Consider the following 12,243-nt stretch of genomic DNA (forward strand, 5'->3'; position numbering starts at 1 on the left):
ATGTTTTTTTATTTAACATTGCTTGGGGGTTAAAAAAGTAACGAACTTAACGAATATATTAAAATTTCGTTGGTGTTGCAAATTTCACACAAATGATAAGGTGATTTGGATCACAAGTATATATCTACAATTTATAATGTCAATATGTTTAAGTACTTTCAGATAATTACAACTGTTCAAGTGTTTGATTGTCATTAATTGCACCTATTTCGTCATAAACAAAAGTAGCTGTTTCATTTTCACTGATAAACAGCTAAATGACGTTGTAGTTATTTAACAACAAAGACATAGAAATTCGCATAATAAATTGTATCATTAGTCATTTGTTGACCGCTAATTGTACTTTACAATGGAAACACGCAGGAATGCGTCAGAACCCAAGTTTTCGACCTCTAGTGTCAAGATTCTCTGTTGAAGTTTTAAATAACAAACATTTTTTATACTTTTAAATAAATGTTGAAAAATATTTTTTAATATAAAAATGATTACATTCGTAGCTTAAAACTATTGTGTATGTGTGTGTATTTTTTCTTAGGGTACATTCCCTTATTAAACTCATCCTTAGTTTTTCACTTTTATATGCTAGAAAATTAAAACATGTATGACGCATAAAATGTATAGATATATATATGATTGTATCTATATGATTCAACTACAATATGCCTATATATGTGTATGTATATGTAATAAAGTCAAAAGTTCTAAGAATGATTTGATTTTTGGCGAATGATTGATTGTGAATGGTTTTGATAAACAAAATCTAGTAAAAGATCTTCAATATAGAGACTCTATTTTAAGTGTGCGATCTAAGCCTTAGTTCTGTTCATCAAGATGTTGTTGTTGTTTTTCTTTTTATAAAAATTGTATAAAATATATGTATATAGAAAATTCTGTAAAACCCTTTGCCTAGGCATTTAGCTGCTTATGTATAATATTAATATTATATATTGCTGTATGTATGTGGCTGGTGAGAGGTTAAAAATTGTTATGGGATGAGCTGGAATACGTTTGGCTGGCTGGCTATTGACAATGCGCCTCTTCTCTTTCTCTCTGTCTTCTCCTCTTTATATGGAACGTTTAATGTTCTGTTATTTCCCCTTATTTATTGATGGATTGATGTGCATATTGTTTATTGAAAACGTTTATCGTTTATGGCGTCTTTCAGTCAATGACCACGCGGGTAAGGAGTATACCGCGCTTGCTCAGCCACAATCTATAAATAGAAAATGTAGTACGGTTTATTTTAGTTTTTTTTTTCATTTCGTTTATACTTTACCCAAATCCGGCGCCAAGGAGCAGCGATAGAACATTGGTAACCAGCAGCGAGTATAAAATTTCGCGGGAGAACAACGAATTGGCGCCCAGTCGCTTTAAGCGTATGGAATAACCCGTAGTCTTCTTCTTCTCATCCTCATCCCCATCAGTGGAACGCTCGAATTTCCAATCTCTGCAAATAAACGATATCAAATGAATAAATATTGATATGTACTTAATTTTAATTGCTTACTTTGGTGGCTGCTCTTCAACGCCGCGATTCCAGTTTTGCAGCCAATCGCCATTATCGTTGTTTTGTTTATCACCCGCCTGTTTATGCATATATATAATTAATATAATTGGTTCAAGTGGTTAATTCGAGGTCAGTGAGATTATCTTTATGCTTACCTTAGTCCAATAATTGATATATACATTCCGCAACTCATCATCCGGGCACTGCTCCGATTGTGGACTGTTTGGTGGACTCTTAGGACTGTCTCGGGGAGTGTCACGTCGGGAACTGGCCAAGGATACGACGCGACTGGACTGATTTGATTCCCGTTGCGCCTCGCGCAACAGTCGCAAATATTCCTCGCCATTGCTGAAAGGCAACGGAGTGATTCTGTCGGGACTCTTAATGCCAGCCATGGCAGCTGTATTGCTTAGTTCAATCCAAGATTCTGTAAAGTACACAGAATTAATTTTAAATTCGCTTTTAAATTTAAAAATAGTGTTGGTAAAGAAAAGTTTCGTCAACAACAATATTCGAATCTTAACAGCGCTGCAATTAACAGCGACAATGATATTTAACAGCTATGTATTTAACAGCATACATAAAATGCCACAATATGTTCCGCGTTCTTCATGCAAAGCTTGCAACGTAGCAGCTGTTTATATACATTTATGTGTATACATATGTAAAGTGTTGACAAAGCAGCAAGGTAGCACACAAATGTCACATTCTTTTATTTAAATTTGTTGCCGGCAGACTTGGCTGCATTTTCTTAAAATCAGTTTGTTTTGGCTTTTTCCGGCTGTTCTAGCTTTTTATCTTGTTGATTGGCAACACTGTATCTGGCTTTTACATCGGCAGTTACTTTTAACAGCTGCGCATTGATAGAATAACCGAAATGACGCCCCCATTGTTTTTGTTTTGTTTGTTTTTGTATATTATACTTTATGCATGTGTTTTGCCTTTGTGGGAGCGTGCGCGCCATTGATAAGGTAAACACAAAAAAAAACCACACAATTTCCGTTTCATTATATTGTAGTTGAAATGCATGTTTTGTTTTGTCTATGGTTATCAACAAATTTCATTTTCTAATTAAACAGGCAACCAGAGTTGAGCGTGAAAATTGCATGACAAATGCAATAATAATAATCGCTAATAACTATTTAACAAATATAATAAATTACGCCACAGGCTGCACAACAAAATATCACTCACGTGGCAAACCAATCATCTTTATTTACTGACAAGCAAATCTATACTGAACAAGATGGGAATTTCACAAATGTCAACTAAATTTAACAGGTAGGAGTAGCTCGTCTATGTTTGCACAGGTAAACTCAAAACAATAACAAAGATGACCCATTGACAGGTACCACATTGCAAACAACAATAATAATAAGGGTAGGCTGTAATTTGCCTTGCTGACTCACGGCACGTAGGCAAAGTGCTCTCTTTCACTCTCTCTCTATCTTTCTCCTTGTAGCTGTGCATCTGTGTATGCGTGTGTGTGCATCATGCGCAGCTGTTAAACCCTGAGCCGAGGCTGTCAAGCGTTCAGCCCAATGAACCGCCTTTTGTTGACTTCGTATAGGTATTGGTATTATGGTCTCAGATTTGCTTGCTTTTATCAAACAGACATACACATTTATAAATACATATATTATGTACAAACATACATACACGTTTTTGATAATGAACTCAAAGAGCGTCATACACAAATTGCGGCTAGGCTAAAGTCGCAATTTCTGTACTATGCGAAAAAAACAAAAACAAAACACAAAATAAGAACAAGTGCTTTAAGGCAAATGCCCTCCCACAATTGCCTTTAAATGAACTTTGCAAACACATTTAAATATGTACGTACTTCGTACAGTAAAGTCCAAATAAGCTCATTTGACGTCAATTAGGCAAAATAAGATAAATATAACGAATTTAAAGTGCAAGTGCAAAAAAAAAGAAGACTTGATGGACACGTATGAATGGCGACTTCTCCTTGCTCTTTTATTTTGATATTCGCCTTTGTCCGCGGCGAAGTTACTTGCGAGTCTTTGTTGCTGCTGTCAACGGTTTGACGGCTGCTGCGCAAGAGAGAGAAAAATATGTATGTAAACAAAACAAGACTGGCAACAACAAAGCAGAGCCTTGAAATCGTATATGGGCAAGTGCAATGGAGATGTCGATACAGTTACAAGTACACACACATACAGAAATATATAGTACCGCATACAACAAACAAATCAAAACCAACATCTATTTTTAACTAGACACAAACAATAATAACAATAACAACACGTCACACCAGAGCTCTCTTGCATTGTTATTATTATTGACAAATACTCACAACTCACACACACACACAAACAGATTCACATTCACATTGTCAAGCTGTATGTGTGTGTTTGAGTGTGTACGATCGCAAAACTTACCACCCAGCAAATCTTCTGACGATTTTGGTGTCGTAGACATTTTGTTTTTCTGTATGAGTGTTGTTGTTTATGTTAGTTATATGGTACGATCCGTTCGTACAGCAGTCGAAATTCTTTTATAGCTTTCTTATTTTTGTTTTGTACTAAACACGTCGACTAAAGATAACTCGTTTTGTTGTTATTGCGGTGTACGAATAGAATAAATTTATGTAGATTAGACTAAACTTTTTGCCACAAAGGCCCTTTTATTGCACATATGCCGTCGTTTGTCAGTGTTTGTGTTTGGTCTATATGTGTGTCTGTTTCGGTTTAGTGTATGCGTGAGAATATGCGTTTTACTTTTTTGCAGTTCCTGTTCCGTCTGCACTCGTTGGCTTTATTTGTTGTGCTTTTACAAAAGTTAAGCAGCTGTCGTTTGCTCAATGCTGTTTAGTTTAATTAATAATATGCGCCTTTATTTAGTACAAATGTAGTAATACACAATTTTCTTTTACGCACGCTGCAAAAAACCTAATGCGTAGTTCTTTTAAAGCTGCTGGAAGCAGCAGAAAACACATACGGTTCGTTGAAAAACACGAAGATGACTGTTACAAGCACAACAAAAGTACGACATGAAGAAACAAAAACAAAAACGAAACAGAAACAGAAGAAGGCTGTCAAACTTAACAGTGGTTGACAGCGTTGCCATATATGTGCTACAACGATTGCAGAACTGTTATTCTTTGCGCGCGCATTTTAAATGTTATTTATTTTTAACTAAATAAAAAGCAACAAATTAATAATTTAATGATGTTTTATTTAACGTGTTTTCAAAAACATGTCAAATGTTTGCAAATCACTCTTAGCCACATTACGCACGAAATAAAAGTTATTGCCTTGCACCACGTCGCTAGGAGAAATGTATAAATCCTTTTGTGGATCGTATTGTGCACGACCCAACAATTTGAGGAACTCGTGCCGTTCACGAAGTCGGAACTCGCGGGAAGCCAAAAGCTCTGGACACTGCACAATCTGCTTGTGACGCAATCCCATGTCATTGTGGACATAGCTGAAACGTTCAATGATGTCGTCCGGTGCTGCGGAAGGTATGAAACATAAGTAGTTATAATATTAAATTGTTAAATTACTACACTTACGTATCATCATCAGACGTGGCTTGCGCACAATCAACGATTGTAGCTCCTTGGAACTGAAACCCATTTCTTCGCGCAGTGTAAAAACAGATTTGCGAATATGCTCCATGTTGTAGGTAATTAAGCGTGGCTCTTTTGTGGCCAGCAGGCGCAGATCGTGACCGCTCAAGTAGAATTCCTTTTGAAAGTATCCCAAGCGTCGATCAATGCGACGTGTGGAGAACATCAGCCAATATGGATTATGTGTTAAAATGCGTTGTCGTGCCTCATCCGAGAAGCGTTTACTTTTCAGGTACTCGACCCGTGTCTGCAAATCATCCAGATCTTCTTTAAATAACAGCGGATTCTTTGTAATCATCTTGCCAAAGTCATCTGGCGATATGCCCTGATCCGCTAGGAACGTCAAATATGGCTTCACATTCTGCTCAAAGTCCAATCGCAGCACAAAGTCGCCGAGGCCTTTACGACGTTCAATGCTATGGAGATCAACGCCCAGGCTGAGCAGCTGCTGCAGCGCTGACGAGTTGTTCACATGGGCAGCGAGATTAAAGGTGGGCACCTGCGCCTCCCGATTGCCAAAGTCGAGTGCAATCTCTTTTTGACTCTTCTTTTTCTCTGACAGCCTCTGTTCTGTTGACTTAGCAGGCTGTGCTGGTTCCACAGACGCTGGCACGTTGATTTCATTTTGTACACCTCTCAAAGCACGCAAATGTCGTAGTTGTTCGCCAATTGAATAGCATTTCGTTGTAATTTGCGTGGAATTGTGAATTTTACTAATATTACGTACCATCCATGAGCAAAACATGACTGACAGATGAGCAGCGTTGCCACCGGGCAATTTATTCTAACGTCGCCAGACCTAGAAATCTGATCTAGTTCACTTTTCATATATTTTTTTCATATTTTACAGAAGAATTTAAAAAATTTTTAGCATAATTTTTTTTACGAATTTTTTAAATATATTTTTAGAATTAAATTTTTAACTCTCCCTAAGATTGATTTCATTGATTTATCATAAGTTGCTTTTATTGATATTTTATGTTTAAGTTTTTAAATTTAAATCGTGCGACTTTTTTGAAATCGTTTCGCTGAAATGAGTTCTGAAAGTAGCCAAAATCAACTATATAATAGCTAAGTTAGCAACAGTTGTCAGAATTTCGATTCAAGGAAGGATCGCCTATTAGAGATGATGGGTAATCCATGGCTTATGGGATTACGAAACAATTTGCTGAAACAAATAGTTTTTTCATATTTGTTGAAGCAAAATTTGGACCACTTGACAACTAGGTTTTTTTCGTTGCCCTCTTGCATTAAGCGGAACCCATCTTGCCATTCTGTCATGGCAGCATTATCAAAATTAAACACATCTTTCTCTTTTTGATTTTAAATATACCCCCATTCAAAATGTAAGGGATCTTTTTGGTTTCGTCGGCCATCTCAAGAAAAGTCGAATTGTTCTCAATTGTCAACATTTTTCCGAAATCGTTCTGTACGTTCTGTTCAAAATGTACAGAAATTTTCCGACCTGGCAACTTGTTCTATTTGGGGCTGCCACCCTACAGAATTCCCGATCTGGCAGCTTGTTCTAATTTAATCAAATAAAAATTTCAGTTGCAATTTTAAAAATTTGACTAAATTGAAATTTTTCTTATTTTTGAAGCTAGAATTTTTTAAATTTTTGCAGAGTTTTTGTTGGAATTTTCTCGATTTTTTGATATTTTTTTTAGAATTTAGTTTTTAACTTCTCTTACCCTAAGGTTGACGAGTTTTAAACCTTCATTAAAATTTATATATATATTTTTTTAATTTCGTATTTTAAATTTTCATCAAAATGTTAATTAATTTCAAAGTTATTGCATTTTAAAATTTGCATTAACTAAAATTTAAATTTTCTAGCTATCGATATGTTTTTCGTGTGTCCCGATGTAAGGGAAATTTGTAATAAGGGAAATTTTAGCAATATCGATATTAAAATTGACTTCTTTTCCACCTCTAGCTCTCAAATTTAATCTGTTTCGTAAAACAAACTAAATAAAATAGAAAAACATTTGTATTATTAGCAGCTTTTTATATAGAACGTGCATTGGATAATCTGGAGCTATGGACAAGCTGCGACGTGTGTTAAGTGGCGATGAGCCGACGCCAGAGGAAGAGAGCAGCATCATTACTCAGGTGAAACCATATGAATCCATTTATGACTTATTAACATATTAATCACATCATATTTAATACGAAGTGAGCACTAGTCGTTTGGCTTTCTTATTGAAAATGCTGGCTTGCAATTGCCTTATTCTCCCCCTCCCTGATCACACGACGTTTTCGGTGACTCAACGCTTATCAACGGTCATTTGTTTTGTTGTTTGTTTATAAACCACAGATTAATGATATGTCAACGCTTAGCTGGAGCACTCGCATTAAGGCCTTCTGCATATGTTTTGTCTTGGGAATATTGTTATCATTTTTGGGCTCCATAGCGCTGTTTCTACATAGCGGCATCGTTGTCTTTGCCGTTTTCTATACAATAGGAAATTTGGTATCCATGGCCAGGTGAGTTGACAACAGAATTTAACATGTGCCGGCTAATTGTTTATATGTTTATTTGTACATATGTATCTATATTACAGCACGTGCTTTCTCATGGGACCCTTTAAGCAGATCAAGAAAATGTTTGCGGAAACTCGTCTGATTGCGACTAGCATTGTTATTGTTTCAATTGTCATGACATTCGTATCAGCCATTGTGGTATAATATTTATTATTTATTCATATCATATTTGTTTTTCCTTTTTATTTTTATATACATATATTTATATTTCTGTGTTTATTTTTAGTTGAAAAAAGCTGGACTCACGCTTATATTCATTATCATACAATCCCTGGCCATGACCTGGTATTCGCTATCCTATATACCCTATGCACGAGATGCGGTTAGGAACACAGTCTCCGCATGCTTTGAAGTGTAGTTTTAGCAACAACAACATTTCATAAATCTAAATTTTTGTAATTATCTATCTAATATGTATTATTGATGATTTGCTTATGTAGTTGTTAATTTTTCTTACATTTGCAAAACAAAACAAAAAGGAAATTGTATTAATCTAGAATTAGGTCTTAGACAATCAGCTTATAAACAAGTTTTCGTTGGTTTAATATCATTTATACATACACAATATAAATTTAATTTAATCAGTACAGTTTTCATAAATTGTATGTACATTTCACATTTAAATAGAATTTGCCTTTTATTTATTTTCTTTTCATCTAGTTTAGTTTGGTGTTGTTTTCTTTTTGGTTTGATAAAATGGCCTCATTTGATTTTCTTCTCTTTAGGCGGCGACAAATTACCTAGAAAAACCAAAAAAAAAAACAAAAACAAATGTTTAAAAAATGATAAGTTAAACAATTTTGATTTTAATGTCGTAGTGCGCTGTGATAGGACCTTCTATTGATTTACTTCGTGGCAAATGTGCTTAACACGTTGTATGCAATTCCAGAGAGAGTGAAAGAAAATCATTCAAATTAAGTGTGAAATGATTGGAGATAGAGAATAAGACCAGAGAAGCAAATGCATAAGGTAATAACAGACTAAAGAGCGACAGCTCTGATTTAAAACTTATTTTAAAATATGCTTATTGTACCTTTAGTTGGTGAGTTCACAGCGCTGTCTCCTTGTCGTTTTGTGGGCGTTGTGGACCCCTTTTTCAGTTGACGCTGCTGCAAGTGATAATTCAATTAGTGTTAGATATATATTTAATAATCATTTACTTACCTGCCACAGAACGGCAACGTAGACAAATGACACCGATATTAGCACCTGCACGGTCAGCCAGATCACAATGTTGATGGCTTGCGTGCGCTCAAACAACTCCTTGCCATTCTTGATGCAAAGAATGGCCTCGGAGACCATAATAGCGCCGTAAACCCAACATTGGGTGCCGACGCGTTTGCAGCGCGTGTCGGTGACGTATACGTAATATTGCCTGTAACAAACGCAAGTTACATTAATAATTAAACAAATTATTTAATTTATGGCATTTAGTAACTTACCTAACGGAAGGCGCAACAAACAGTCCAATGAATACTAAACGTCCAATAACAATAAAATGACTGGGAGGCATCTCGAAAATGTGCTTCAAGAAGAACGTATTCAGTTCGGTGACCTGCCAGAATATCACCAACTGTATAACAGCGGCAAATCTCATGGCCGTTGACTTGGGATCGAGCCAACGTATAGCTGACCAACTTTCTGGTGTAAACTGTAGCATGGCACGTTTGATTTTGCCCGTTGTCGTTGATATATCCTTAATGCTAGCCCATTTGTATTCGCGCATTTCGAGTATTTTACAGATCTTGAGGCCCATCCAGATGCCAAGGCCATTGCAGATGATCACATCAAGAATGAGAGCATCCCACCAGCATTCAATAAAATTGGGCAACAGGTGGGCAAAGGTTATCTCCGTTATTTCCCACATCACAGATATAGCCCACAAAATGCCCATGTGACGAATGAGTATGGCCTTAAAGGCCCAGCCCAAAAAGTGTCCCCAGGCAAAGACATCCAAATGACCCTTAACACGTTCCCAACTAACATCCGAGCAATTTACACCGTATTCCTACGAAAATAGAGATCTTTAATTGAGTTTGCATTACGTATTATCGTTTATAATTACCTTCTCCATGTCTATGTGAAAGTTTTTCAACTTTGGATCGATCCAATAGAATATATTTCGTATGGTTGAATAATTTTGGAACATGAGAAACTGCAGCATGAGCAGATACAATACGGAACAGCCAAAGAGGATGCGCCAAACGGCCGGATGTGGTCGTGTAAATGGTCCATTTGGAAATGCAATTACCGAAACGATCAGAAAGAAGAATACAATGCATAAAAGTCCCGCCCAAAGGTTGTCATCTAAGTTCGCTTCGTTCCTGTAAGTGTAATAATATTGCGTAGACAATTCAATCAATATTCGTGTTTTGTTTATTGTAATTGAAGGTAATGTTGTTATTGTCGGTTTTGTATGATTTTCCATTTGCTTAAAGTGTAATCTGATTTGGACTTTGGTACAGCTTGTGTACGGGTTTAGTGACCTTTCAACGAAATCGAAATCGAAACGATTATGCGTGTTGTGTACTTGATAAAATGAAACAAAACGAGATTTTGTTTGGGGACCATGAGGAGGCGCCTCAATGCCTCCGTCGACACATTTGGCAACGCACAACACGCGCTCTACCTCTATCTTAGAGATAACGAGATATCTTCTGTTTCGGGTCGTGACACGAGATGTCACGACACGTCGATAGTATGAGCTTGTTTCGACGATTGTTGTTTTTAAAGCCAAATTCCAAGTGACAGCAATTATTTCCGAATTTAAATTGATTTAAATACTTAACTACGACTGGAATATCCCTGTAAGCTATATCTTTCAAAATGTATACATATTATTGTTATTCGTGACACGCACTCAACTCTAAAAAACCTAAAGTAGAGGTAGTTGACTAAAATATTTGTATATTGATTAAGTTCAATGGTGAATTAGTTTTTACCTAGCTTCTTTTTATAACGCAAGGATTTGGGATGAATAAAATTATATATATCAATTTGGAATGATTTAAAATACATTGTATATCAACAATTTTAGTAACTTTATTAAATTTTTTTCTTTTTCAATTTCGTCTTCTGGTCGTGTCGTGAGACACACACATCTCTAAGTTATAATCTAATTTATTCTATAGAGATATCGGAAAGCTTGTAACTTGTAAAATAAATCATTTTTTTGTTGATTTTCAAATCTTAACACAATAGATTCTATTAATTTGCCGTGTCACGAGTTCTTCTCAAGCTTTCTATCTTGTTAATTTGTGAGAGATGTCAGCAAAGCTTTCATTATCTATAAGTTATCTAAATTGTCGTGACACGCTTCCATCTCTAGCTCCTAATCATGACACTTTTTCTTTTCTTAATTTCGCAAATGCTTAAAAAGTCAACCAAGGTTGACTGGCACATGTCGAGGAAAGCGCAACAATTGTTTCACTTTTTTTTTGGACGTTGCTTGTTGGCCAAGTTAATGTTAACCCATTGTGGCCCACAAATAGAAAGATCGATATCGAAGCGTCGTTTGGCGCCACAAATCTCCGACTGTTTCTTTTTCTTGGCTTACCTGACAAATGCGGTATACATGACCGCCAGCACGGAGACGGCCAGAAGGGTGATGGTATGAGGCTTATAGAAAAAATCCAAGGAAATGTCATCCACCGGCCGTTCATTAACAATAACAAAGGTCTGTGCAATTTCCTCTTTACGTTTGTTGCCATTGCCGTTGCCATTGTTGCTGTTGCCGTTTTTGTTGTTGCCACTGCGTTTTGTTGGTGTTGTTGGTGCACTGGACGCACCGGATTTGTACTTAGCAGATGCTATGCTCTGGTCTCCACTGGAACTTGTGCGCTCCTTCTCTCCATCGCCGGCAGTTGGTGTGCCGCGGGAATTGGAACGTTTCTTCATAGTTATTATTATTGTTGCTACTGGCTACTGTTGTTGTGTTTTCTTAGTAGTATTATCAGTGTCGTTGATGGCGTGATAGTGGTGATTGTGTTATTATTGGGTTAGCACGCGGGTAGAGCAACGGGTTGCGCAACATTCGTTCCACAATTAATGGGATGCTCCGCTCTCCAAGACGTGATTTTGTCGACGCTCAGCTTTCCGGCAGTTGCGATTATTGCACTAATCTATTGGTTTATTCAATTGATTAATGTTTTATTTGATAATTTTGAGTGTGTTTGTTGTTAGTTAATCAGCATGCTGCACGGCGCTTTTGAGAGAGAGAGTGAGAAAGCAAAAGAAACCTGCTAATCTGACACGCACTTGCCGGCCAGCAACTACATACTACGATTTGTTATGGGGGGCCAGCAACTACATAGTATGAAGGTTGCCACCCTACAGAATTTTCCGATCTGGCAGCATGTACTAATTGGGGCTACAGAAATTTCATGATCTGGCAACTTGTTCTAATTTAATAAAATAAAAATTCCATGGCAACTTCGAAAATTTGACTAAATTGGAAATTTTCTTATTTTTGAAGCTAGAATTTTTTAAATTTTTGCTGAATTTTCTCGACTTTAAGATTTTTTTTTTTTTTTTTTTAGAATCTAATTTCTAACTTCTCTTACCTTTGGTTGACGAGTTTCAAACCTTCATTCAT

General features: G+C 36.4%; 4 protein-coding genes across 5 annotated transcripts; 1 reads left to right on the top strand and 3 right to left on the bottom strand.

The window, feature by feature from the left end:
* Positions 1 to 1,051: 1,051 nt before the first annotated feature.
* Positions 1,052 to 4,503, bottom strand: LOC117788893 (BCL2/adenovirus E1B 19 kDa protein-interacting protein 3). Of its 2 annotated transcripts, none has more exons than XM_034627828.1 (5): positions 3,913 to 4,503; positions 1,663 to 1,934; positions 1,508 to 1,584; positions 1,277 to 1,447; positions 1,052 to 1,213 (listed from the first exon to the last, which is right to left on the bottom strand). In XM_034627828.1, exons 1-5 carry the CDS (start codon positions 3,950 to 3,952, stop codon positions 1,162 to 1,164), a joined length of 612 nt encoding a protein of 203 aa, XP_034483719.1. In that variant the 5' UTR covers positions 3,953 to 4,503; the 3' UTR covers positions 1,052 to 1,161. The 2 variants fall into 2 exon arrangements, with proteins under 2 accessions (XP_034483719.1, XP_034483720.1); XM_034627829.1 differs by lacking the exon at positions 3,913 to 4,503 and adding an exon at positions 2,702 to 2,732.
* Positions 4,504 to 4,689: 186 nt separating this feature from the next.
* Positions 4,690 to 5,880, bottom strand: LOC117788892 (transcription termination factor 3, mitochondrial). The gene is made up of 2 exons (XM_034627827.1): positions 5,049 to 5,880; positions 4,690 to 4,988 (listed from the first exon to the last, which is right to left on the bottom strand). The coding sequence occupies exons 1-2, from the start codon at positions 5,848 to 5,850 to the stop codon at positions 4,711 to 4,713; spliced, it is 1,080 nt and encodes a 359-aa protein (XP_034483718.1). The 5' UTR covers positions 5,851 to 5,880; the 3' UTR covers positions 4,690 to 4,710.
* A 1,193-nt stretch (positions 5,881 to 7,073) lies between these two features.
* LOC117787823 (vesicle transport protein SFT2A) lies at positions 7,074 to 8,121 on the top strand. The gene is made up of 4 exons (XM_034626442.1): positions 7,074 to 7,217; positions 7,423 to 7,592; positions 7,670 to 7,787; positions 7,876 to 8,121. The coding sequence occupies exons 1-4, from the start codon at positions 7,146 to 7,148 to the stop codon at positions 8,005 to 8,007; spliced, it is 492 nt and encodes a 163-aa protein (XP_034482333.1). The 5' UTR covers positions 7,074 to 7,145; the 3' UTR covers positions 8,008 to 8,121.
* Positions 8,122 to 8,311: 190 nt separating this feature from the next.
* LOC117787824 (phosphatidylserine synthase 1) lies at positions 8,312 to 11,944 on the bottom strand. The gene is made up of 6 exons (XM_034626443.1): positions 11,206 to 11,944; positions 9,715 to 9,973; positions 9,092 to 9,657; positions 8,814 to 9,024; positions 8,683 to 8,758; positions 8,312 to 8,389 (listed from the first exon to the last, which is right to left on the bottom strand). The coding sequence occupies exons 1-6, from the start codon at positions 11,544 to 11,546 to the stop codon at positions 8,352 to 8,354; spliced, it is 1,491 nt and encodes a 496-aa protein (XP_034482334.1). The 5' UTR covers positions 11,547 to 11,944; the 3' UTR covers positions 8,312 to 8,351.
* Between the last annotated feature and the right edge of the window lie 299 nt (positions 11,945 to 12,243).

Source organism: Drosophila innubila (assembly GCF_004354385.1).
Source record: "Drosophila innubila isolate TH190305 chromosome 3L unlocalized genomic scaffold, UK_Dinn_1.0 0_D_3L, whole genome shotgun sequence".
NCBI lineage: Eukaryota > Metazoa > Arthropoda > Insecta > Diptera > Drosophilidae > Drosophila > Drosophila innubila.